This window comes from Convolutriloba macropyga, chromosome 3, assembly GCF_964194025.1.
Source record: "Convolutriloba macropyga chromosome 3, txConMacr16.3, whole genome shotgun sequence".
Lineage (NCBI taxonomy): Eukaryota > Metazoa > Xenacoelomorpha > Acoela > Convolutidae > Convolutriloba > Convolutriloba macropyga.
In genome coordinates, this window is record NC_134470.1 from 65,377,785 (window position 1) to 65,405,003 (window position 27,219).

At 30.8% G+C, this 27,219-nt stretch overlaps 1 protein-coding gene across 1 annotated transcript in view; it reads right to left on the minus strand.

Moving 5' to 3' along the window:
- The window catches only part of LOC142336367 (proteasome subunit alpha type-3-like), a 418,015-nt gene that overhangs the window by 27,487 nt on the left and 363,309 nt on the right, over positions 1–27,219 (minus strand). Inside the window, exon 4 of the mRNA XM_075385146.1 lies at positions 25,227–25,386. Within this exon, the coding sequence (XP_075241261.1) occupies positions 25,227–25,386 (160 nt within the window). The remainder of the gene's footprint in view (positions 1–25,226; positions 25,387–27,219) is intronic.

Genomic DNA, 27,219 nt, shown 5'->3' on the forward strand with positions numbered 1-27,219 from the left:
TGCTCACACCCTTGGCACTTTGTTTGACTTTCTAGAAAGTTTTTACAGAGTAAGCTTTTGGTTTCAGAAAAACTGCTTCCATCACAATGTCACCATTCAGCTCATCTGATAATTTAAGTGGCACTTTTTTGTTCAATTCACTATGTAAGTGATGATCCTTGGGATAATCACTCAAATCGAGTACGTGTTTCAGCTGTTTAAGATCTTCGTAAATGTCATCCGTCTCAATTTCATAAAAGAGAGAATCAGTGTCACGATACATCACTCGAGCTTTTTTGTCAAACAAAGGCCCCATTTCTTCATAATGAAACCTGTACAGGTGCAGTTTTGAAAGATCCAAAATAGCAGCACCCAGATAAGTTGGTTTATTCCACCTGATCTCTTTCTGGCTAAGAGTGATCTCAACAAGGTTCTCTCGAAATATAGTGAACTTCTCAAAATTGTACTTGTTGCAATAAAATTTTGCTTTCTCCTCATTTTCAACAAATACCATCTTGTAACGACATCTCAAATTTTCCATCGTTTTTCCGAAGCATGAATTGTTCAACAGTTTGAAAAAGTTCTTTTCAAAGGTGCTGATACCGGGTTGTTGTCGCAACTTTGTATTCTGCTCAATATAACACTTCATAAAATCACTCTGGTTGAACTTCAGAGTCTTATGTAGTCTGGTTACTTGGAGCCCCTGTTGACAATAAAATTTCAGAACTGAATAATGACATACATAATTGTGCTTTGACTGAAGCGTTTCCAGAAGCTTTGGAATATGACTGGTCTTGTTTCCCAATTCTACCTGATACTGAGAAAGCATCTCAGTATCGATTTTTAACTTCTCAGCAGCCAGAGGGAAATCATTGTGACAGTCATGTAAGTTGCTAGGATAATTCAGATCAACCATTACAAAGTACCCAACATCACTTTCGTCAGATGTTTGAATAATTTTGTCCAAACTGATGTCTGAACAATCAAATCCTCCGGTTGGCAGTTTTTTCATCATTGTTCCACCGTATAAGTTAACGACGTCCAGAAACAGTCCATACGTACTCGGTTTTTCTTCATTGAAGTCGTCCAAGTATTTGTTGTTAGCTTTCATATACCGCTTTTCACCAATTCCATTCAATCCTCCACGGATTGCTCTCTCACAAAACAACAGCATCTCTATATCAGAGAGCAAGTCCAGTTTAACTTTAGTTGTTTTCAGCATAGCATCCCATGAAATATTAGGTGCACTATAGTAATGACAGGGGTCTAATCCATATACCTGATCAAAGAGTCTCCGGCATTTTTCAAACACGTCAGCCAGATGAATGACATCAGTTTTGAGATACAACATGAGATAGTCAACAAAGTTTTTGCAGCCAAACTTATTCCAAACTTTGTTAGCATGCTGAACATCCTCCTCAGAAACGTCAATTTGACCAGACAATGAATTTATCCACTGATCACCATATTGAGGCAACGATTTTTCAGAGAGTTTCTCAAAGCTATCGAGAAACGAATATGGGAAAACTCCTTTCTTTTGCAAAATGTCGCAATTTTTTTGGAAATGTTTAGATAATTGACAATAGTCCTTTGTTTCGAGTGTTGTAACCAGAGTGTCAAGACTCCCGGATAAAAAACGATAGCTGTCAAGGAAACGAAATTCTTCATATAGTAGCTTGTCATCTTTGCTTTTACCAACAGGAACAAAGAACGAGAATGAGATGTATGTCTCACTGTTGCAAGGAATGACTGTCATTTTTTCTTCCGATTGGATTTCTATGTATTTCAATAGATGATGTGCGTCATATTTACTAAGGTTGTGGAAAAAAATAGGCGTAAAAGTCTGCGTACGAAGCTTAAGATTGCAGCTGTTATGTGCCACACCGTAGATTTCACCAGTAAAGTGATCATGATGGATTACTTTTTCGTTGTTCAAACTTTTCTTGCAAATAACACATCTTTTACCCTGATCAATCATTTGCTTGCGCTCTTCATCAGATATTATGAGGCGTCTATGCTTCTGTTTTCTCTCAGAAATAGATTTGGCGTTCTCTCTGAGCCACTGAAAAAACTCTTCGATGCATTTCTCACCTTCAAAACTGTAATAATCACTTCCACCAGTTTTATCAACAGCACAAAAACCTATTGCGCAAGGATTCTGAGTTTCTTTGTTCAAGGTGTAGCTATTATCAGCATTCTGGCGGCAGATGTCATGCTTAAGGCTGACGGCCTCTGTGTCGGCATAAATCACTAAGGGAACTGAAAACGTTTTATGCCAATTTGTAAATTCAATATTTGAGTCTTCCGTTGGCAGAGTATTACGAACAGCTTTATGCTCCCCACATAAATCCAAATGTTTTTCCAGTGATATGTTGTTTTGAAATCCGTGAAGGCAACGTTCGCAAAACTTGTATCGGTGGTGTTCTTTACCACAGAATTGGCGGGCCATGAAAGCGTGAAAGTTTGTGATCAAACAGTAGTGGCTGATCAGTCCATCGGTCAGCAAAAGCAAAGGAATAATTTTATGGGTTTTTACTTTAGACAAGTAAAACCAAAAATATTAATTCCAATATTGTTTTGCTTTTCAAATTTTGGAACATCCGTTAAGGACATCGGCAACTCGATATTATCCAAATTGAGTTTGTGCAAACTTGGCTTGTATTTGTTTTGCCGTTGTTTATGCTCCTTCTCTGGAAACATTGCTGCAAGCACTGAGTATGCAAAACATTTGTTATCATTGTTTCGAATATTTAGGAGAAAGTTGTTTCCCACTAGGGCAGCTGGCGTAGCAATGTAACTGCTTCCTCTGATAGGTTTAAATTTGTTAATGTTAATATCCAAGTGATCAATTTTCTGAACAACAAATCCACTTCCACCGGTTGAAATAATTTGGATTGAATTGTTCATTTGGTCAACCATTTCAAAAATTTCATCATCTGATAGTTCTGTTGTTGAAGTTTTCGACTTTGTGTTTGCATGACAGCCGACTTTGGTATCATCTGTTGGTTTCAACATCTGTACAAAAACAGAGAGTTGAATTTTCAAAGGTCCAAGCTCTGCTATTTTGTTTCTCACAAATAATTTAAGGTCTTCGAGATGCTCCGTAAGAAAATTAAAGACATCAATTTGGTTGTCCGCTTGTATCCTGAACGACTGAAAAAACTTTCCAATAGCTTGTTTCTCTTGTAGCTCCCAACCGCATTCAGTCTTCTCGGAAACCTCTGGGTGAGTACCATGAGCGTCTTCCTCATGTCTAGCACACGACAAAGTATCGCCATAAATTTGTGTACATTGCTTGCACTTTGTGTGCGTCTGACATCCATGAACTGTTTTTAAATGGCGAATTACACTTCTGCTCTCTGTGAATTTGCTACCACAAACTCCACAATCATAGTTTGCTGTTTTTTCATATTTTGTGTTATGCTCCTTCTCCATATGTTGCAATAGTTTCTGCTTCTTGTTGTACTTCTTCGAGCACTCGTCACAGTTGAAAGTTTTCATCTAAAACAAAAAGGTATATTAATATTTGATTACTGATTAACACTTTGAAAAAACCTTCTAAAAAGACTCGTCCACGGATCATATATGGTATTTTAAGCCATACAAGGAATTTAATCACTTAACCTATTCACTTAAGATTCCTAAGAAATACTATCTATGAAATCAATGATCTTGACCTTGTTTAAGCTTTTGTGGTTTTTAAATTTTGTGAGCTCACAAGGAATGGCTTGATTGAAATTCACTCTAACACAATTAATTATGGAAACAATAAGTGTACAACTGATTTAAAAATTTCCGAAAAAAATGAGCCAGTTTTTTTAGAGAAGAAAAGGAAAAGCGATTATATTTAGACGTTTCGCTTGGTATTTTTCTATCTTTAAACTGCTGTTAAAAAATTTAATGAGAAAAATAGAAACTTACACTTCTATTTTGTTTGAAATATTGTGCCTGCAAAAAATTAGCTTGGAAGACAATCTGCTTGACTCCAATCAAAGCGACTGGTTCGCAGTTGTTGAATGCTTCAAAATGATTTATCTAAATAAATAACTTGCTTTTATAGTTTTAGTTTGTTTTCTAATTTTTTTCATCAAATGTTTACATGAATCAAAAGTATTGGTTACGCGTAAACCTTTTCAATGAAGGATAAACTTTACCGTTTGAAAACTTTTTTACTATAGTTTTTTACAGGTGATCCCAAATTCTGGCAATTATAAGTTAGGAATGCAGTTTTGTATGGCAAAAAATTACTTCAAAAATACTGGGCTTATACTGATGGGATAATCGGAGATTGAAAAACATGGTAGTCCTCCGTTTTGTTTTCCAAAATTTGGTGGTTTGTTTTAGTTTAGGATTAAAAAAGTCGGAAACTCACTATATTGCAACCACTTGCAACAACTAGATTCAAGTATATTATAAGATTAAGCTTACTTAAGATTTTTGTGTTAAGTTTTTACAAATCACAAACATTGGGAAAGAAAAAGAACGACTGATCTGTAGATGTTGAAAGCTTCAAAATGAATATTTTTAAAGCAAGGATTGTTTTTACAGTACTCTTATCTCTCTAAAATCTATGTATTTTTGTGTGTTGAATTGATTTTTCTTTTTGTGTGGATTTAGGCTAAATCAAGATAAGGCCCTAATGTTTTTTATGGCAGTTTTGACAATTTGTTATAATGTACTTCAGTTTTATATTTGAATAGAAGTTGGCTGTATAGTTGCTTAAAGTTCGGACTTTTTCTCCTTGATATTTTTTGAGTTGCTTTAAAAACTGTCACACAAATCTTTCACTCACAGACAAATATGTTATCAATAAAGTGTGACAGAATCAAATCGTTGGTAATTTGGGTTGCTTTTCGATGCTTTTGAAGTTCAATAAACAATTTGATAAAAGCAATATCGAGATGCAATATGACAGAAAAAATTGAGAATTCATGATTGTGACCTCGGTGTTCGAATTTTCTCACAAGTCAACTTAGAACATTTTTGTGGTTGACGAACACAATTAATTCAACAGTCAACCAAAAATTAAGACTGATGAGCAAATCAAGTTTTACATATCAAATATTATAGCACACTAATTTATTATTGGACCTTGCAAAGAAAGGATCACGAATTTTAGCTTAAAATGGCGAAAACTTTTAAAAAATGTCAAAATCCATATAGTTGTCTCAATTTATTTTCCAAGAAAACAAAAGTTTTTTAGTTTTGCGTCATCTGGTAAAGTTATCATAAATTATAGTATATTGTATAGTTTCCTGAAGGAGTCTACCCAATTCATTTCTGGATTGTAGTTTTGTGATTTTTAATCGCCGCTTTTTATAGCATGGGAAAAAACTGGCTTTTTTGGGTAACGCATAGCATAATTTACCTTGCTGATCTTTGTCATACCAATCAACATTCTGTTTGTGTTCAGTTTATTTTGTCAGTTTAACAAAAATTTGACCTTGCAGATCCCCGCACTCAGAATGATATAATGTAAAACAGATGCTGAAACTTTCCGTTGATTACGAAATATGCAACTATTATCTAACTAATTTTTTTTTTCGGTTCTATAAATTGGTTGAAAATTAATGTAACTACAGATACATATGTAGTACAAAACGTTCATAGTTCATACTGTAATTTTGACAAAATTCTTGATGTTGAATTTCTTTTTCGGTGCTGCCAATCGAATCAGCAAAATAAATGCTTCTTCAACAAAATGGTCTGAACGTTTTTTAGTTTAGTTTTTCATTCAAAAACAAAGAGCAACTATTTCTTAGTTTATGACATCTAATAAGAACTAATTTGCATCTACTGACTTCTGGAAACGTTTATTACAAATTTTAGGATTATTTTGAAGAACAATCTCAACAAACATTAATAAATCGTTTCATAATGACAAGAAACATTTGCTAGTTGTCACAAATTTTTCTCGTAATTTTCTTTAATTTTAAGTTTTAAATAGATGAACTCTTTGGTACGTTTTTATTCTCATAGAAATTTCACAAATGTACAGCCTCTAGGAAGAAATTTAGTTTTGTTTGAATATAAGTGAAAGTTTCTAGAAATGCCCATAGCGGATTTACTGAGTTTTGGACATTTTTTCTAATAAATTTCCTAGTTTATTTATAGATTGTAGATACAAAATATGTTTTTAAAAATAGACCTTTAACCTTTGATGACTCATTGACACGTTTTCAAACATTTCTGGACAATTTTAGGTATAATTTAGAGTACTAACGGAATTTAGTCGGAGATTTCGGTTGCAATTAATGTATGTAAACGGCCAACGATAAATAAATAAGACTATATTAGTGCCAATAGTGCTTTTTGGGACCGTTATTTTAGTCAAGTAGAATGACCATCAGCCTCCATTTAGCCTAAATACATTGACATTTAGCCTAAATAAGTTTGCCAATGACATTTAGCCTAAATAAGTTTAAGCGAGAAATCTTTGCTATGGTTGAGGTACTTTGATTGAATGACAGGTTTTTTTCAATATTTCTTTTATATATCTCAAGTAGGAAAGTTTTGATTTCATTTTTTTTTTCACAGATGTAAAGTGAGAGAAAATTGAACAAAAGTGCTTTTGGAGAATTTTCTTGGCGAGTTAATTTTTCAACCTAATTTTCAAAACTGCATAATTTTTTACCTAAGGAAAATTCCAATAAATAATCTGTTTTGTATTTCTCGTACACGCAATGAAAATGTTCAGTTGACTTTTGATTACTCATATACAATTTGTAAGGACAACATATCTTTTAAAGTAATTTTGCTTCCCTATTTTGATATCTTTTAATTTAGAAATTTTTCTCTGAGAATTGTAATTTAAGAAGGAAAAAATGATGTACAATTGACCTTTGGTGACTCGTATATACGTTATAAGAGCAAAATTGATGTTTCTTAAAGTAGTTTTGTGTTAGTTTTCTCTAATGGAACAACTTCTCCTTAAGAAATTTTTCGCTAGGACTTGTACATTAAGAGGGAAAAAAATGATGTACAATTGACCTTTGACGACTCATACATATATTATGTGAGCAAAATTGATGTTTTTTAAAGAAGTTTTGTGTTAGTTTTCACTAATGGAACAACTTTTCCTTAAGAAATTTTTCTCTAGGACTTGTACATTAAGAGGAAAAAAATTTTGTACAATTGACCTTTGATGACTCATACATATGTTATATGAGCAAAAGTGATGTTTTTTAAAATGCATTTGTGTTAGTTTTTACTAATGGAACAACTTTTCCTTAAGAAATTTTTCTCTAGGACTTGTACATTAAGAGGAAAAAAATGATGTACAATTGACCTCTGATGACTCATACATATGTTATGTGAGCAAAATTGACGTTTTTTAAAGTATATTTAAGTTAGTTTTCACTAATGGGACAACTTTTCCTGAAGAAATTTTTCTCTAGGACTTGTATATTAAGAGGAAAAAAATGATGTACAATTAACCTTTGATGACTCATACATATGTTATATGAGCAAAAGTGATGTTTTTAAAGTGCATTTGTGTTAGTTTTTACTAATGGAACAACTTTTCCTTAAGAAATTTTTTCCTCTAGGACTTGTACATTAAGAGGAAAAAAATGATGTACAATTGACCTTTGATGACTCATACGTATGTTATGTGAGCAAAATTGATGTTTTTTAAAGTATATTTAAGTTATTTTTCACTAATGGGACAACTTTTCCTTAAGAAATTTTTCTCTAGGACTTGTACATTAAGAGGAAAAAAAATGATGTACAATTGACCTTTGATGACTCATACATATGTTATGTGAGCAAAATTGATGTTTTTTAAAGTATATTTAAGTTATTTTTCACTAATGGGACAACTTTTCCTTAAGAAATTTTTCTCTAGGACTTGTGCATTAAGAGGAAAAAAAATGATGTACAATTGACCTTTGATGACTCATACATATGTTATATGAGCAAAAGTGATGTTTTTTAAAGTATATTTGTGTTAGTTTTTACTAATGGAACAACTTTTCCTTAAGAAATTTTTCTCTAGGACTTGTACATTAAGAGGAAAAAAATGATGTACAATTGACCTTTGATGACTCATACATATGTTATGTGAGCAAAATTGATGTTTTTTAAAGTTATTTGTGTTAGTTTTCACTAATGGGACAACTTTTCCTTAAGAAATTTTTCTCTAGGACTTGTACATTAAGAGGAAAAAAATGATGTACAATTGACCTTTGATGACTCATACATATGTTATGTGAGCAAAATTGATGTTTTTTAAAGTATATTTGTGTTAGTTCTCACTAATGAAAAAACTTTTCCTTAAGAAATTTTTCTCTGGGACTTGTACATTAAGAGGAAAAAAATGATGTACAATTGACCTTTGATGACTCATACATATGTTATATGAGCAAAAGTGATGTTTTTAAAGTGCATGTGTTAGTTTTTACTAATGGAAAAACTTTTCCTTAAGAAATTTTTCTCTGGGACTTGTGCATTAAGAGGAAAAAAAATGATGTACAATTGACCTTTGATGACTCATACATGTTATGTGAGCAAAATTGATGTTTTTTAAAGTATATTTAAGTTATTTTTCACTAATGGGACAACTTTTCCTTAAGAAATTTTTCTCTAGGACTTGTGCATTAAGAGGAAAAAAAATGATGTACAATTGACCTTTGATGACTCATACATATGTTATATGAGCAAAAGTGATGTTTTTTAAAGTATATTTGTGTTAGTTTTTACTAATGGAACAACTTTTCCTTAAGAAATTTTTCTCTAGGACTTGTACATTAAGAGGAAAAAAATGATGTACAATTGACCTTTGATGACTCATACATATGTTATGTGAGCAAAATTGATGTTTTTTAAAGTTATTTGTGTTAGTTTTCACTAATGGGACAACTTTTCCTTAAGAAATTTTTCTCTAGGACTTGTACATTAAGAGGAAAAAAATGATGTACAATTGACCTTTGATGACTCATACATATGTTATGTGAGCAAAATTGATGTTTTTTAAAGTATATTTGTGTTAGTTCTCACTAATGAAAAAACTTTTCCTTAAGAAATTTTTCTCTGGGACTTGTGCATTAAGAGGAAAAAAAATGATGTACAATTGACCTTTGATGACTCATACATATGTTATATGAGCAAAAGTGATGTTTTTTAAAGTATATTTGTGTTATTTTTTACTAATGGAATAATTTTTCCTTAAGAATTTTTTTCTCTAGGACTTGTACCTTAAGAAGAAAAAATGATGTACAATTGACCTTTGATGACTCATACATATGTTATGTGAGCAAAATTGATGTTTTTTAAAGTATATTTGTGTTAGTTTTTACTAATGGAACAACTTTTCCTTAAGAAACTTTTCTCTAGGACTTGTACATTAAGAGGAAAAAAATGATGTACAATTGACCTTTGATGACTCATACATATGTTATGTGAGCAAAATTGATGTTTTTTAAAGTATATTTAAGTTAGTTTTCACTAATGGGACAACTTTTCCTTAAGAAATTTTTCTCTAGGACTTGTACATTAAGAGGAAAAAAAATGATGTACAATTGACCTTTGATGACTCATACATATGTTATGTGAGCAAAATTGATGTTTTTTAAAGTATATTTGTGTTAGTTTTGTTAGTTTTCACTAATGGGACAACTTTTCCTTAAGAAATTTTTCTCTAGGACTTGTACATTAAGAGGAAAAAAATGATGTACAATTGACCTTTGATGACTCATACATATGTTATATGAGCGAAAGTGATGTTTTTTAAAGTGCATGTGTTAGTTTTTACTAATGGAACAACTTTTCCTTAAGAAATTTTTCTCTAGGACTTGTACATTAAGAGGAAAAAAATGATGTACAATTGACCTTTGATGACTCATACATATGTTATGTGAGCAAAATTGATGTTTTTTAAAGTATATTTAAGTTAGTTTTCACTAATGGGACAACTTTTCCTTTAGAAATTTTTCTCTAGGACTTGTACATTAAGAGGAAAAAAATGATGTACAATTGACCTTTGATGACTCATACATATGTTATGTGAGCAAAATTGATGTTTTTTAAAGTATATTTGTGTTAGTTTTCACTAATGGGACAACTTTTCCTTAAGAAATTTTTCTCTAGGACTTGTACATTAAGAGGAAAAAAATGATGTACAATTGACTTCTGATGACTCATACATATGTTATGTGAGCAAAATTGATGTTTTTTAAAGTTATTTGTGTTAGTTTTCACTAATGGGACAACTTTTCCTTAAGAAATTTTTCTCTAGGACTTGTACATTAAGAGGAAAAAAAATGATGTACAATTGACCTTTGATGACTCATACATATGTTATGTGAGCAAAATTGATGTTTTTTAAAGTATATTTGTGTTAGTTTTTACTAATGGAAAAACTTTTCCTTAAGAAATTTTTCTCTGGGACTTGTGCATTAAGAGGAAAAAAAATGATGTACAATTGACCTTTGATGACTCATACATATGTTATGTGAGCAAAATTGATGTTTTTTGAAGTATATTTGTGTTAGTTTTCACTAATGGGACAACTTTTCCTTAAGAAATTTTTCTCTAGGACTTGTACATTAAGAGGAAAAAAATGATGTACAATTGACCTTTGATGAATCATACATAAGTTATGTGAGCAAAATTGATGTTTTTTAAAGTGCATTTGTGTTAGTTTTTACTAATGGAACAACTTTTCCTTAAGAAATTTTTCTCTAGGACTTGTACATTAAGAGGAAAAAAAAATGATGTACAATTGACCTTTGGTGACTCATACATATGTTATGTGAGCAAAATTGATGTTTTTTAAAGTATATTTGTGTTATTTTTTACTAATGGAACAATTTTTCCTTAAGAATTTTTTTCTCTAGGACTTGTACCTTAAGAGGAAAAAATGATGTACAATTGACCTTTGATGACTCATACATATGTTATGTGAGAAAAAATTGATGTTTTTTAAAGTATATTTGTGTTAGTTTTTACTAATGGAACAACTTTTCCTTAAGAAATTTTTCTCTAGGACTTGTACATTAAGAGGGAAAAAAATGATGTACAATTGACCTTTGATGACTCATACATATGTTATGTGAGCAAAATTGATGTTTTTTAAAGTATATTTGTGTTAGTTTTTACTAATGGAAAAACTTTTCCTTAAGAAATTTTTCTCTGGGACTTGTGCATTAAGAGGAAAAAAAATGATGTACAATTGACCTTTGATGACTCATACATATGTTATGTGAGCAAAATTGATGTTTTTTGAAGTATATTTGTGTTAGTTTTCACTAATGGAACAACTTTTCCTTAAGAAATTTTTCTCTAGGACTTGTACATTAAGAGGAAAAAAAAATGATGTACAATTGACCTTTGATGACTCATACATATGTTATGTGAGCAAAATTGATGTTTTTTAAAGTATATTTGTGTTATTTTTTACTAATGGAACAATTTTTCCTTAAGAATTTTTTTCTCTAGGACTTGTACCTTAAGAGGAAAAAATGATGTACAATTGACCTTTGATGACTCATACATATGTTATGTGAGAAAAAATTGATGTTTTTTAAAGTATATTTGTGTTAGTTTTTACTAATGGAACAACTTTTCCTTAAGAAATTTTTCTCTAGGACTTGTACATTAAGAGGGAAAAAAATGATGTACAATTGACCTTTGATGACTCATACATATGTTATGTGAGCAAAATTGATGTTTTTTAAAGTATATTTGTGTTAGTTTTCACTAATGGGACAACTTTTCCTTAAGAAATTTTTCTCTAGGACTTGTACATTAAGAGGAAAAAAATGATGTACAATTGACCTTTGATGACTCATACATATGTTATATGAGCAAAAGTGATGTTTTTTAAAGTGCATGTGTTAGTTTTTACTAATGGAACAACTTTTCCTTAAGAAATTTTTCTCTAGGACTTGTACATTAAGAGGAAAAAAATGATGTACAATTGACCTTTGATGACTCATACATATGTTATGTGAGCAAAATTGATGTTTTTTAAAGTATATTTAAGTTAGTTTTCACTAATGGGACAACTTTTCCTTAAGAAATTTTTCTCTAGGACTTGTACATTAAGAGGAAAAAAATGATGTACAATTGACCTTTGATGACTCATACATGTTATGTGAGCAAAATTGATGTTTTTTAAAGTATATTTGTGTTAGTTTTCACTAATGGGACAACTTTTCCTTAAGAAATTTTTCTCTAGGACTTGTACATTAAGAGAAAAAAAATGATGTACAATTGACTTCTGATGACTCATACATATGTTATGTGAGCAAAATTGATGTTTTTTAAAGTTATTTGTGTTAGTTTTCACTAATGGGACAACTTTTCCTTAAGAAATTTTTCTCTAGGACTTGTACATTAAGAGGAAAAAAAATGATGTACAATTGACCTTTGATGACTCATACATATGTTATGTGAGCAAAATTGATGTTTTTTAAAGTATATTTGTGTTAGTTTTCACTAATGGAAAAACTTTTCCTTAAGAAATTTTTCTCTGGGACTTGTGCATTAAGAGGAAAAAAAATGATGTACAATTGACCTTTGATGACTCATAGATATGTTGAGCAAAATTGATGTTTTTTAAAGTATATTTGTGTTAGTTTTCACTAATGGGACAACTTTTCCTTAAGAAATTTTTCTCTAGGACTTGTACATTAAGAGGAAAAAAATGATGTACAATTGACCTTTGATGACTCATACATATGTTATGTGAGCAAAATTGATGTTTTTTAAAGTGCATTTGTGTTAGTTTTTACTAATGGAACAACTTTTCCTTAAGAAATTTTTCTCTAGGACTTGTACATTAAGAGGAAAAAAAATGATGTACAATTGACCTTTGATGACTCATACATATGTTATGTGAGCAAAATTGATGTTTTTTAAAGTGCATTTGTGTTAGTTTTTACTAATGGAACAACTTTTCCTTAAGAAATTTTTCTCTAGGACTTGTACATTAAGAGGAAAAAAATGATGTACAATTGACCTTTGATGACTCATACATGTTATGTGAGCAAAATTGATGTTTTTTAAAGTATATTTGTGTTAGTTTTCACTAATGGGACAACTTTTCCTTAAGAAATTTTTCTCTAGGACTTGTACATTAAGAGAAAAAAAATGATGTACAATTGACTTCTGATGACTCATACATATGTTATGTGAGCAAAATTGATGTTTTTTAAAGTTATTTGTGTTAGTTTTCACTAATGGGACAACTTTTCCTTAAGAAATTTTTCTCTAGGACTTGTACATTAAGAGGAAAAAAATGATGTACAATTGACCTTTGATGACTCATACATATGTTATATGAGCAAAAGTGATGTTTTTTAAAGTGCATGTGTTAGTTTTTACTAATGGAACAACTTTTCCTTAAGAAATTTTTCTCTAGGACTTGTACATTAAGAGGAAAAAAATGATGTACAATTGACCTTTGATGACTCATACATATGTTATGTGAGCAAAATTGATGTTTTTTAAAGTATATTTAAGTTAGTTTTCACTAATGGGACAACTTTTCCTTAAGAAATTTTTCTCTAGGACTTGTACATTAAGAGGAAAAAAATGATGTACAATTGACCTTTGATGACTCATACATGTTATGTGAGCAAAATTGATGTTTTTTAAAGTATATTTGTGTTAGTTTTCACTAATGGGACAACTTTTCCTTAAGAAATTTTTCTCTAGGACTTGTACATTAAGAGAAAAAAAATGATGTACAATTGACTTCTGATGACTCATACATATGTTATGTGAGCAAAATTGATGTTTTTTAAAGTTATTTGTGTTAGTTTTCACTAATGGGACAACTTTTCCTTAAGAAATTTTTCTCTAGGACTTGTACATTAAGAGGAAAAAAAATGATGTACAATTGACCTTTGATGACTCATACATATGTTATGTGAGCAAAATTGATGTTTTTTAAAGTATATTTGTGTTAGTTTTCACTAATGGAAAAACTTTTCCTTAAGAAATTTTTCTCTGGGACTTGTGCATTAAGAGGAAAAAAAATGATGTACAATTGACCTTTGATGACTCATAGATATGTTGAGCAAAATTGATGTTTTTTAAAGTATATTTGTGTTAGTTTTCACTAATGGGACAACTTTTCCTTAAGAAATTTTTCTCTAGGACTTGTACATTAAGAGGAAAAAAATGATGTACAATTGACCTTTGATGACTCATACATATGTTATGTGAGCAAAATTGATGTTTTTTAAAGTGCATTTGTGTTAGTTTTTACTAATGGAACAACTTTTCCTTAAGAAATTTTTCTCTAGGACTTGTACATTAAGAGGAAAAAAAATGATGTACAATTGACCTTTGATGACTCATACATATGTTATGTGAGCAAAATTGATGTTTTTTAAAGTGCATTTGTGTTAGTTTTTACTAATGGAACAACTTTTCCTTAAGAAATTTTTCTCTAGGACTTGTACATTAAGAGGAAAAAAATGATGTACAATTGACCTTTGATGACTCATACATGTTATGTGAGCAAAATTGATGTTTTTTAAAGTATATTTGTGTTAGTTTTCACTAATGGGACAACTTTTCCTTAAGAAATTTTTCTCTAGGACTTGTACATTAAGAGAAAAAAAATGATGTACAATTGACTTCTGATGACTCATACATATGTTATGTGAGCAAAATTGATGTTTTTTAAAGTTATTTGTGTTAGTTTTCACTAATGGGACAACTTTTCCTTAAGAAATTTTTCTCTAGGACTTGTACATTAAGAGGAAAAAAAATGATGTACAATTGACCTTTGATGACTCATACATATGTTATGTGAGCAAAATTGATGTTTTTTAAAGTATATTTGTGTTAGTTTTCACTAATGGAAAAACTTTTCCTTAAGAAATTTTTCTCTGGGACTTGTGCATTAAGAGGAAAAAAAATGATGTACAATTGACCTTTGATGACTCATAGATATGTTGAGCAAAATTGATGTTTTTTAAAGTATATTTGTGTTAGTTTTCACTAATGGGACAACTTTTCCTTAAGAAATTTTTCTCTAGGACTTGTACATTAAGAGGAAAAAAATGATGTACAATTGACCTTTGATGACTCATACATATGTTATGTGAGCAAAATTGATGTTTTTTAAAGTGCATTTGTGTTAGTTTTTACTAATGGAACAACTTTTCCTTAAGAAATTTTTCTCTAGGACTTGTACATTAAGAGGAAAAAAAATGATGTACAATTGACCTTTGATGACTCATACATATGTTATGTGAGCAAAATTGATGTTTTTTAAAGTGCATTTGTGTTAGTTTTTACTAATGGAACAACTTTTCCTTAAGAAATTTTTCTCTAGGACTTGTACATTAAGAGGAAAAAAATGATGTACAATTGACCTTTGATGACTCATACATATGTTATGTGAGCAAAATTGATGTTTTTTAAAGTATATTTGTGTTAGTTTTCACTAATGGAAAAACTTTTCCTTAAGAAATTTTTCTCTGGGACTTGTGCATTAAGAGGAAAAAAAATGATGTACAATTGACCTTTGATGACTCATACATATGTTATATGAGCAAAAGTGATGTTTTTTAAAGTATATTTGTGTTATTTTTTACTAATGGAACAACTTTTCCTTAAGAAATTTTTCTCTAGGACTTGTACATTAAGAGGAAAAAAATGATGTACAATTGACCTTTGATGACTCATACATATGTTATGTGAGCAAAATTGATGTTTTTTAAAGTATATTTGTGTTACTTTTCACTAATGGGACAACTTTTCCTTAAGAAATTTTTCTCTAGGACTTGTACATTAAGAGGAAAAAAATGATGTACAATTGACCTTTGATGACTCATACATATGTTATATGAGCAAAAGTGATGTTTTTAAAGTGCATGTGTTAGTTTTTACTAATGGAACAACTTTTCCTTAAGAAAATTTTCTCTAGGACTTGTACATTAAGAGGAAAAAAATGATGTACAATTGACCTTTGATGACTCATACATATGTTATGTGAGCAAAATTGATGTTTTTTAAAGTATATTTAAGTTAGTTTTCACTAATGGGACAACTTTTCCTTAAGAAATTTTTCTCTAGGACTTGTACATTAAGAGGAAAAAAATGATGTACAATTGACCTTTGATGACTCATACATATGTTATGTGAGCAAAATTGATGTTTTTTAAAGTATATTTGTATTAGTTTTCACTAATGGGACAACTTTTCCTTAAGAAATTTTTCTCTAGGACTTGTACATTAAGAGAAAAAAAATGATGTACAATTGACTTCTGATGACTCATACATATGTTATGTGAGCAAAATTGATGTTTTTTAAAGTTATTTGTGTTAGTTTTCACTAATGGGACAACTTTTCCTTAAGAAATTTTTCTCTAGGACTTGTACATTAAGAGGAAAAAACAATGATGTACAATTGACCTTTGATGACTCATACATATGTTATGTGAGCAAAATTGATGTTTTTTAAAGTATATTTGTGTTAGTTTTCACTAATGGAAAAACTTTTCCTTAAGAAATTTTTCTCTGGGACTTGTGCATTAAGAGGAAAAAAAAATGATGTACAATTGACCTTTGATGACTCATACATATGTTGAGCAAAATTGATGTTTTTTAAAGTATATTTGTGTTAGTTTTCACTAATGGGACAACTTTTCCTTAAGAAATTTTTCTCTAGGACTTGTACATTAAGAGGAAAAAAATGATGTACAATTGACCTTTGATGACTCATACATATGTTATGTGAGCAAAATTGATGTTTTTTAAAGTGCATTTGTGTTAGTTTTTACTAATGGAACAACTTTTCCTTAAGAAATTTTTCTCTGGGACTTGTGCATTAAGAGGAAAAAAATGATGTACAATTGACCTTTGATGACTCATACATATGTTATATGAGCAAAAGTGATGTTTTTTAAAGTATATTTGTGTTATTTTTTACTAAAGGAACAATTTTTCCTTAAGAATTTTTTTCTCTAGGACTTGTACTTTAAGAGGAAAAAAATGATGTACAATTGACTTCTGATGACTCATACATATGTTATGTGAGCAAAATTGATGTTTTTTAAAGTTATTTGTGTTAGTTTTCACTAATGGGACAACTTTTCCTTAAGAAATTTTTCTCTAGGACTTGTACATTAAGAGGAAAAAAATGATGTACAATTGACCTTTGATGACTCATACATATGTTATGTGAGCAAAATTGATGTTTTTTAAAGTATATTTGTGTTAGTTTTCACTAATGGAAAAACTTTTCCTTAAGAAATTTTTCTCTGGGACTTGTGCATTAAGAGGAAAAAAAATGATGTACAATTGACTTTTGATGACTCATACATATGTTGAGCAAAATTGATGTTTTTTAAAGTATATTTGTGTTAGTTTTCACTAATGGGACAACTTTTCTTAAGAAATTTTTCTCTAGGACTTGTACATTAAGAGGAAAAAAATGATGTACAATTGACCTTTGATGACTCATACATATGTTATGTGAGCAAAATTGATGTTTTTTAAAGTGCATTTGTGTTAGTTTTTACTAATGGAACAACTTTTCCTTAAGAAATTTTTCTCTAGGACTTGTACATTAAGAGGAAAAAAAATGATGTACAATTGACCTTTGATGACTCATACATATGTTATGTGAGCAAAATTGATGTTTTTTAAAGTATATTTGTGTTAGTTTTCACTAATGGAAAAACTTTTCCTTAAGAAATTTTTCTCTGGGACTTGTGCATTAAGAGGAAAAAAATGATGTACAATTGACCTTTGATGACTCATACATATGTTATATGAGCAAAAGTGATGTTTTTTAAAGTATATTTGTGTTATTTTTTACTAATGGAACAATTTTTCCTTAAGAATTTTTTTCTCTAGGACTTGTACCTTAAGAGGAAAAAATGATGTACAATTGACCTTTGATGACTCATACATATGTTATGTGAGAAAAAATTGATGTTTTTTAAAGTATATTTGTGTTAGTTTTTACTAATGGAACAACTTTTCCTTAAGAAATTTTTCTCTAGGACTTGTACATTAAGAGGAAAAAAATGATGTACAATTGACCTTTGATGACTCATACATATGTTATGTGAGCAAAATTGATGTTTTTTAAAGTATATTTGTGTTAGTTTTCACTAATGGAAAAAATTTTCCTTAAGAAATTTTTCTCTAGGACTTGTACATTAAGAGGAAAAAAAATGATGTACAATTGACCTTTGATGACTCATACATATGTTATGTGAGCAAAATTGATGTTTTTTAAAGTATATTTGTGTTAGTTTTTACTAATGGAAAAACTTTTCCTTAAGAAATTTTTTCTCTAGGACTTGTACATTAAGAGGAAAAAAATGATGTACAATTGACCTTTGATGACTCATACATATGTTATGTGAGCAAAATTGATGTTTTTTAAAGTATATTTGTGTTAGTTTTTACTAATGGAACAACTTTTCCTTAAGAAATTTTTCTCTAGGACTTGTACATTAAGAGGAAAAAAATGATGTACAATTGACCTTTGATGACTCATACATATGTTATGTGAGCAAAATTGATGTTTTTTAAAGTATATTTGTGTTAGTTTTCACTAATGGAAAAAATTTTCCTTAAGAAATTTTTCTCTAGGACTTGTACATTAAGAGGAAAAAAAATGATGTACAATTGACCTTTGATGACTCATACATATGTTATGTGAGCAAAATTGATGTTTTTTAAAGTATATTTGTGTTAGTTTTTACTAATGGAAAAACTTTTCCTTAAGAAATTTTTTCTCTAGGACTTGTACCTTAAGAGGAAAAAATGATGTACAATTGACCTTTGATGACTCATACATATGTTATGTGAGAAAAAATTGATGTTTTTTAAAGTATATTTGTGTTAGTTTTTACTAATGGAACAACTTTTCCTTAAGAAATTTTTCTCTAGGACTTGTACATTAAGAGGAAAAAAATGATGCACAATTGACCTTTGATGACTCATACATATGTTATGTGAGCAAAATTGATGTTTTTTAAAGTATATTTGTGTTAGTTTTCACTAATGGAAAAAATTTTCCTTAAGAAATTTTTCTCTAGGACTTGTACTTTAAGAGGAAAAAAATGATGTACAATTGACCTTTGATGACTCATACATATGTTATGTGAGAAAAAATTGATGTTTTTTAAAGTATATTTGTGTTAGTTTTTACTAATGGAACAACTTTTCCTTAAGAAATTTTTCTCTAGGACTTGTACATTAAGAGGAAAAAAATGATGTACAATTGACCTTTGATGACTCATACATATGTTATGTGAGCAAAATTGATGTTTTTTAAAGTATATTTGTGTTAGTTTTCACTAGTGCAACAACTTTTCCTTAAGAAATTTTTCTCTAGGACTTGTACATTAAGAGGAAAAAAATAATGTACAATTGACCTTTGATGACTCATACATATGTTATATGAGCAAAAGTGATGTTTTCCGACTACCTTGTTTTGATCCGTGGATGAGTTATATAGGTTGAAATGATGGAGGAGCTACATGAAGACAAAAGAAGTTTTTTTAACTTACTTTGCACAAAATTTCTGTTTTGAACCACTCCTCTTGCTTAGGGATTCTTGATGCGCTCTGATGATAGACAAACAAAATGCTGTTCCTCTGGTTTCCAGATGTTCTTTTTTGCTTCCTGATACCAATTTGTTTTTGAAGCGCTCGGAGTTCAAACAAGGTTTTTTCCGGTCTTTTGTCTTTGTATTCTCTGCAACCAAAGTGACAAGATGTTGTTACACCCAACTGTTCTTCTTGACACTACTCGTTTTTCTGATAGATCCTTCAAAACTAAAAACAAGATGTTCCTATACTTTTCGGATTCCTCAAGGACCTAACTTCTTAATATAACTTCGAACGATGATTTCTTTTCAAATGATGAATTAACCTGATTTCAATTGCGGGGGGGTAGAAGTTACTCTCAACTTGTGTTTTTTCTAATCGAAGATTGTCTTCCCTGTCAATTGGTCTTTGCTGGACAAAACAACAGTTGATGAGGTCAAATTTTCAGTAAATTTTTATCTTTCAGAATGCTTTTTTGTTCCTTTTTTATATAAATTCTATTGAAGAATCAATTCCTTCCTTTTATCGTGTTCGAACTTGTTGTTTTCGGATACGAATTTCGTCAAAATGTAATACGTCTGAATCATATGGCTTATTGTGTAATAAATGAAAGGGAAGTCTATTAACAGTCTGAGCCAGACGAGTTCGAGTTTGTGTTCTAAAAATAGCCCTTAGGTAATAATTTCATCAGAAAGTAGAACGCTTCCTACCCAGACGTTTCACATGTAGATAAAAAACAAAATCTTCAACGTTTATTCACACTAGATACCAGATTTCTGCTACTGCGCAAAAGTGTTCACTGGATTTATAGCCCACAAACGTTTGTATACAAACAAACTTCTTCACAGAATTTAAATATCCCTTATAAACTTATAAATCTGTGTTCTTCAAAATTGCGTAAGCAGGAGTTAAGCACATTCACATTAGACGCCCAGATTTCTGCGCAAAAGTGTTGTTGACAAATATAGACTGGATTTATAGCCCTTAGGCATTTGTTGGATATACAAACAGTATTCTCCACAGTGTGTTAATTTTCCGTATAAACTTCCACACTGCCACATTTAAAATGGATTTCAGGTAAGTGTTTTAAATTTTCAGGCAACAATCCTAACTTAGAGGGAAAAATTGCCAAGAACTTTTCATCCGCGCGCATGATCGAACACGTTTGGGTAAAATGTGCCAAAAAGTGGCCTAGGGTGTACTGGTTTCTTACTACTAATACTCGAGAATTAGGGCATATACGTTTGCCACTACTTAGATGCACACTATTGATCTTTAACTAGTAAATGTTCATAAAAATTAAAGTTCATCAAGAGAATTCAGAAGTCATTTTTAGTGAGGTAAGTCAAGCAATTGACCTAAAAGCAGAAATGACGTCACGCACAAAAATTTCAACTGCAAAGAAGTAGAAGTCACTGAAATTGAAAAAGTCAATTTCAAGAATCAGGTCGCAAAAATCATTGATGAAGACGACGTATTAAAAACATAAACGGAAGAATTCCGGAAAGGACCCGAAGTAGACAAGTGACTATCCTCACTGACCAAATGCATATTCCATAAAGTTATAATCATTTTGGAACAACAAGACAATTATGAGAAAAATATCTGACAAAAACTAAAGCAGAACCCAATGAAATTTAACTTTAGTGGCAAATTCGGAAAAAACTATTGATAAAGGAACCTGTTAAGGATAGTTTGCAACAAAATAATAACAATTGACAGACAACCCAATAAAATGGTTTCATAAAAGGAAACTCGAAAGGGAAAGGAGATGACCGACAAAATTGTAAAGTAAATTCTTTAAGTAAAAACTCTCTGCAAACACTAAATGCAATTCCCAAAAAAATAGTTTAAGAAAATATTAATTACATTCACTCGTACGTCAGTCACCCAACCAAAATTTGATTTAGAAGTAATAAACAATGCGATATGCGCCGCTTAGCTTTCACAATTCTTCCCAACCATTATTCGGCAAACAATTTTCACAACTTTTTCTGCCAGATCAGTCACTCATCAAAAAAGAGGGAGATAAAAATCAACTGACTGCTGAAAACTCTCCAAAAAAAATCTGAAAAACAAAAGGTAAAGTAATTTATGTACGAGACAATTTGCCATGACTAGATTTCAATTGTCAATTCATAGTAGCAACACCTAAAAAAATAACTCTCAGCTGAGAAATGACTGAGGAAAATTAGAGCAGGAAGCGTAAGGTTAGAAGAAATTCAAAAACCATAAAAACAAAAATCGGCAAACATTAGCTCGAATGTAGCCAATTTCCCTCGAAATGCAAAAAATAGTCGAAACGAACGACCACCAAAATTGCTACAAAAACTAGTTTCAACCCAACAACTCAAAGGTTATAAAAAAATGATAGAAAAACTTAAAATAGGCAAAATGGTAAAAATAGACAAAGATTGAATTGTGCTTCCAAAAACAATACCACTAGATTAGGTAATAGTGAGAGATACCTTTGATTGAAAAGTTGGAATTGAAAATGTTCGAAAAAGCCGCACGTGATCAAAATATTTCGTTCTGTTAGCAGAATTTTATCACAACTACTTTTCTAGTCTTTAATATATACAATAGTTTTCAACGATATTATCAGAAAATCACTTTCTTTGCTTTTCCATTGGTTCAACCCTTTGACCCAAACACATTTTTGCACAAGCGGTATTGACTTTAATCGACTTTTCAGTTGTTTTAAATACAAAAAATTATCCATTCAAAATTCAGTTCATATGCTTATTTAGCATCATGACGCAAAAACATTACACAGCTATGCATCTGTTGAAGACGACTTATTAAAAACAAACGGAAGAATTCCGGAAAGGACTCGAAGTAGACAAGTGACTATCCTCACTGACCAAATGCATATTCCAAAAAATTATAAGCATTTTGGAACAACAAGACAATTATGAGAAAAGTATCTGACAAAAACTAAAGCACAACCCAATAAATTTAACTTTAGTGGCAAATTCGGAAAAAACTATTGGTAAAGGAACCTGTTATAAGGATAGTTTGCAACAAAAAAATAACAATTGACAGACAACCCAATAAAATGGTTTCATAAAAGGAAACTCGAAAGGAAAAGGAGATGACCGACAAAATTTTAAAGTGGAATTCTTCAAGTAAAAACTCTCTGCAAACGCTATATGCAATTCCCAAAAAATGAGTTTAAGAAAATGTTAATTACATTTGCTCGCACGTCAGTCACCCAACCAAAATTTGATTTAGAAGTATAAACAATGCGATATGCGCCGCTTAGCTTTCACAATTCTTCCCAACCATTATTCGGCAAACAATTTTCACAACTTTTTCTGCCAGATCAGACACTCATCAAAAAAGAGGGAGAGAAAAATCAACTGACTGCTGAAAACTCTCCACAAAAAATCTGAAAAACAAAAGGTAAAGTAATTTATGTACGAGACAATTTGCCATGACTAGATTTCAATTGTCAATTCATAGTAGCAACACCTAAAAAAATAACTCTCAGCTGAGAAATGAGTGAGGAAAATTAGAGCAGGAAGCGTAAGGTTAGAAGAAATTCAAAAACCATAAAAACAAAAATCGGCAAACATTAGCTCGAATGTAGCCAATTTCCCTCGAAATGCAAAAAAATAGTCGAAACGAACGACCACCAAAATTGCTACAAAAACTAGTTTCAACCCAAGAACTCAAAGGTTATAAAAATTCAAGAAGACAAAAAATGATAGGCAAAATGGTAAAAATAGACAAAGATTGAATTGTGCTTCCAAAAACAATACCACTAGATTAGGTAATAGTGAGAGATACCTTTGATTGAAAAGTTGGAATTGAAAATGTTCGAAAAAGCCGCACTTGATCAAAAAATTTCGTTCTGTTAGCAGAATTTTATCACAACTACTTTTCTAGTCTTTGATATATACAATTGTTTTCAACGATATTATCAGAAAATCACTTTCTTTGCTTTTCCTTTGGTTCAACCCTTTGACCCAAACACATTTTTGCACATGCGGTATTGACTTCAATTGACTCTTTAGTTCTGTTTTAAACACAAAAAATTATCCATTCAAAATTAAGTTCATATATTTATTTAGCATCATGGCGCAAAAACATTACACAGCTATGCATCCGTTAAAAAATGAGAAAAATGTACAAAGATTCTCTACGTTCAAATGCTTTGCAAAACAAATTGTCGAAAAATAAAATTATATAACATAGCCGGCAAAAAAGAAATACATTGACCGAATTTTCTTCTATTTTTTAGTGTCAAAAAGTGTCCTAATTCTGTGTGCAGCGTCAGTTGGATTCCAAAACTATACTTAATTCAGCTTCTAAACTGAAAGCTAATACGCTTAATACCAATATCAGCTAGCAAACACTCTAATGAACTTTGATAACCTAAATTTCATTGAATTAATAACCGGGCTTTATCGGTTTATCCCGTCTCCTTGGATTTCGCTTTTTTGACATTTCCAGTATTCACTATCTTGCGCAATTCATTGAGTGAATGAAATTAAAAACCATTCAGTTGAAACAGTGAGTGACGTAAGTCAGAAGTCAAACGTGAAAGTCGTGACTTATGAAAAACGAAAAGAGTGATAATAACTTAAAGCGAATTAAAATAAGAGAACGCCTAAATAACGCCCGTTTGAGATGCTGACAGCGGCTATTAGTTAAAATATATTGAAATTGTATTCAAGAAACAAATTTCCCTTGAATTTCGAGATTAGACATCAAAAACAAATAAATGACCCTATTTAAAAAAAATAATAATAACACGAAATTAAACCACTGGCTGTGCACAGAAAGGATTTTTTCTCTGAGTAAAATCAATTAAAAATTTGAGGAAATTGGACGAAAAATGGAAAAACAGTATTTGTAAAATTTGATAAAACAAAGTCACCTTCAAAAAATTGTTCAACGCACGAATTGCCAATCGAACGTTGCCATATACATTGATTTTTCAGCTGAATTCTGCTCGATGATCCAAACAGGAAGAAATTACTGAAAAAAATTCAAAAATTAGCTTTAAAATTGAGAAAAATAAGCCTCTTTTACACTTGAAAAATATTATTAGGCTCTGCAAAACTTTGTGGTGTCAATTTCATTAAGTTATATATTAATGTAACATCAATCAAAAACAATTTCTACAAAAAACTAAATTACAAGTAAAAAAAATTGAGCCAAATGGACGAAAAACCGGCTTAAAAACGGTCATCTATATGCGCCGTTCTATCAAGAACCTTTTTCGAAGTCAAAAAGTCATTCACTGAACGCAGCACTCTCGCTTAACGAAAATTTGTTCACCATGATAACTTTTCTCACTTTCGCTTTTTGGTCAAAATGCAGCGTGAACAAAAACTACTTCCTGTAAAAAAAAGATGGAGAGAAAACATATACTGCTCTACGAGTAAAAAACCACGAAGTCCCCAATAATAGCACCTATCGCTTGCGGCTATTAATAAGAAAACTGATGAAAGCAGAATAAGTCATCTCAATTCATGGTTCTTACGAAGCTGACATTTCAAATCAAGTTTTAAAAACATTGATTAAAATCGGGCACCCGAATGAAATTGAGCGGGAATAATGGTCATTCATTCAAATGGAAATGGGCTTCAATAATCAGAACAAAAAATGTCGAGAGAAGACGAGCACACTGTTTCAACATAAGTCAAAACAGCTGGACTTATGTTGAACAAATATCTGGATGTCAAAATATTGAATGTATGCTTGTACCTGGAAATCTTTGATTTTCTCCAACTCCGTTTTTGCATTGGCTTTGGCTTTTCCACTTGCACTGGCATTGTAAGAGTAGAACACACCAGATGGCTCAACTACATGAAGGTCTGACTTGCCATTGTGATACGAGGCCAAGAAAGTTGTCACGCCGAAAGGTCTACAGAAGAAACGCGAAGTAATTTATAGGAGCATTAGTTTCACTCTGCACTACTTCAATAAGTTTTTATTAAATCAGCCGAGAAAACCAAATTGAGTAATTAAAACAATGAATTAGAATTCCATTTTCCTGACAATTCAGGCAATGGAATTAGATGGTGATTTCGAACTCTTCTAGGTTCCAGTAAAAAACGCTCTTTCTTGACTCTTCAAGCATTCAATCAATTTAAAGCACTTCTTCAGTAAAATGCTATTTACCCGGGTCAACAATCATGCAATTTGTCCAATCTAGGTCAAAAAAGATTTGTATGATTTCATAGCAATAAAAACATAGCTGCAAGATTGCCAGAAAATAGCCGCAATAGCTTTGTAGATCTGCAGTCTCGAAAAAAAAAAACAGTAAAAAAGACAGACCAAAAAACTTTTCTTTGAAAAAAGTCTTTTCTTTGAAGGCTCAGATGTTAAATTTTGATTAAGAATCTGTATAAGTTATTGCTGCCTCTGTTAGCTGCTCTTAAATAACCTTCATTTTGAGTGACACATTCACTTGACGTTATCTCTTTGAATTAAAGTAAATAAAAGTCAATTTCAAAGTGATGAAGTCATTGTTGAGAGTGAGGTAAGTCACGTGTGACCAAAAATTTGATCACGCTAATGAACGAAAAACTCGCTCCACTAATAGCGAAAAATGACGTCACTCACTGCGCGTTTCAGTTGAAATTGCATGAACGAATGAACACAAAGTGGCTGTGACGTCATATTGTAGTAACAAAAATCTTGACGACGAAATAAAAAACCAAGAGAAGGCCAATAATAGTCCCAACAATCGCTGTGCGGCTATTAAAAATAAACAAATTTCTATAAATCCTTCAATAAACAGACGGAAATTGAGAACCCTAAAATTTTTACTTTCTGTTGAAGATCGAATTCTGTTGAATCTTTGATATCATACAAGGTCACACATGACACATTGACTTGGGCCAAAAACTCCCGAGTAAAATAGCCAGAGGGCAGTTTAGTTTATTATACTCCATGTGCAATCGACATTTGATTCTTTGGGAGCGCTACAACAGTAACTTTGGGCTGAACACAAATTTTAAAATAAGCGGCAAAATTTCTACTGTTTAATTATTTAGAAATTGATCAATATATGCCAGTTTCTTTCTTTCAGAAAAGTTCGCAACACGCTTTTGTATTTTGAAGAAGACACCAAATCTGTTGAAGAAAAGACTTCAATTCCAAAAAGGCTTTATTTGACAAATGTCGTCTAGGTCCCACAACAACTCAAACGCACTAAATAGGTTCAAATGTTACTTAAATTTAAAACTTTTTCATGCATTTTTTGATTTTGCCTTCAACCAGTCATAAAGAGTCTGTCATCTAATTCGTTTGACTCTTCGTTCAAAATTTCGGTCAAACTATTTTTAGCTAATTTTGTGTTATTTTTAGCTAACATCAGTCCCCCATTAGTCAAGATATACCCTATAAAACTGCGGGAGCAAGGTTAAACTGATGTCACTTTTTAAAAAAAAAATCTGTGCACTCAAGGCCTTTCTTCAATTAGAATTAAACATTAAGTAGTAATCTTAGTAACGCATATTATTACATTAATTAGTTAGTTAGTTAGTTACTATATTTTTCAATTATGTTGCTGCTGTGTTGTCATGAAATTTTTGCCAGTTCTTAGGTTTGGCGATAAATGCAGTCGTGTTTCTTTTCCACCTTCTTACTAAGACTCATTGCCTCCATAAATCAGAAAATCTTCAATTCATTTTTGAAGTATACAAGAATTTAGACACTGATCGATTTCATGCATTTTAGTTAAACTGTTTGG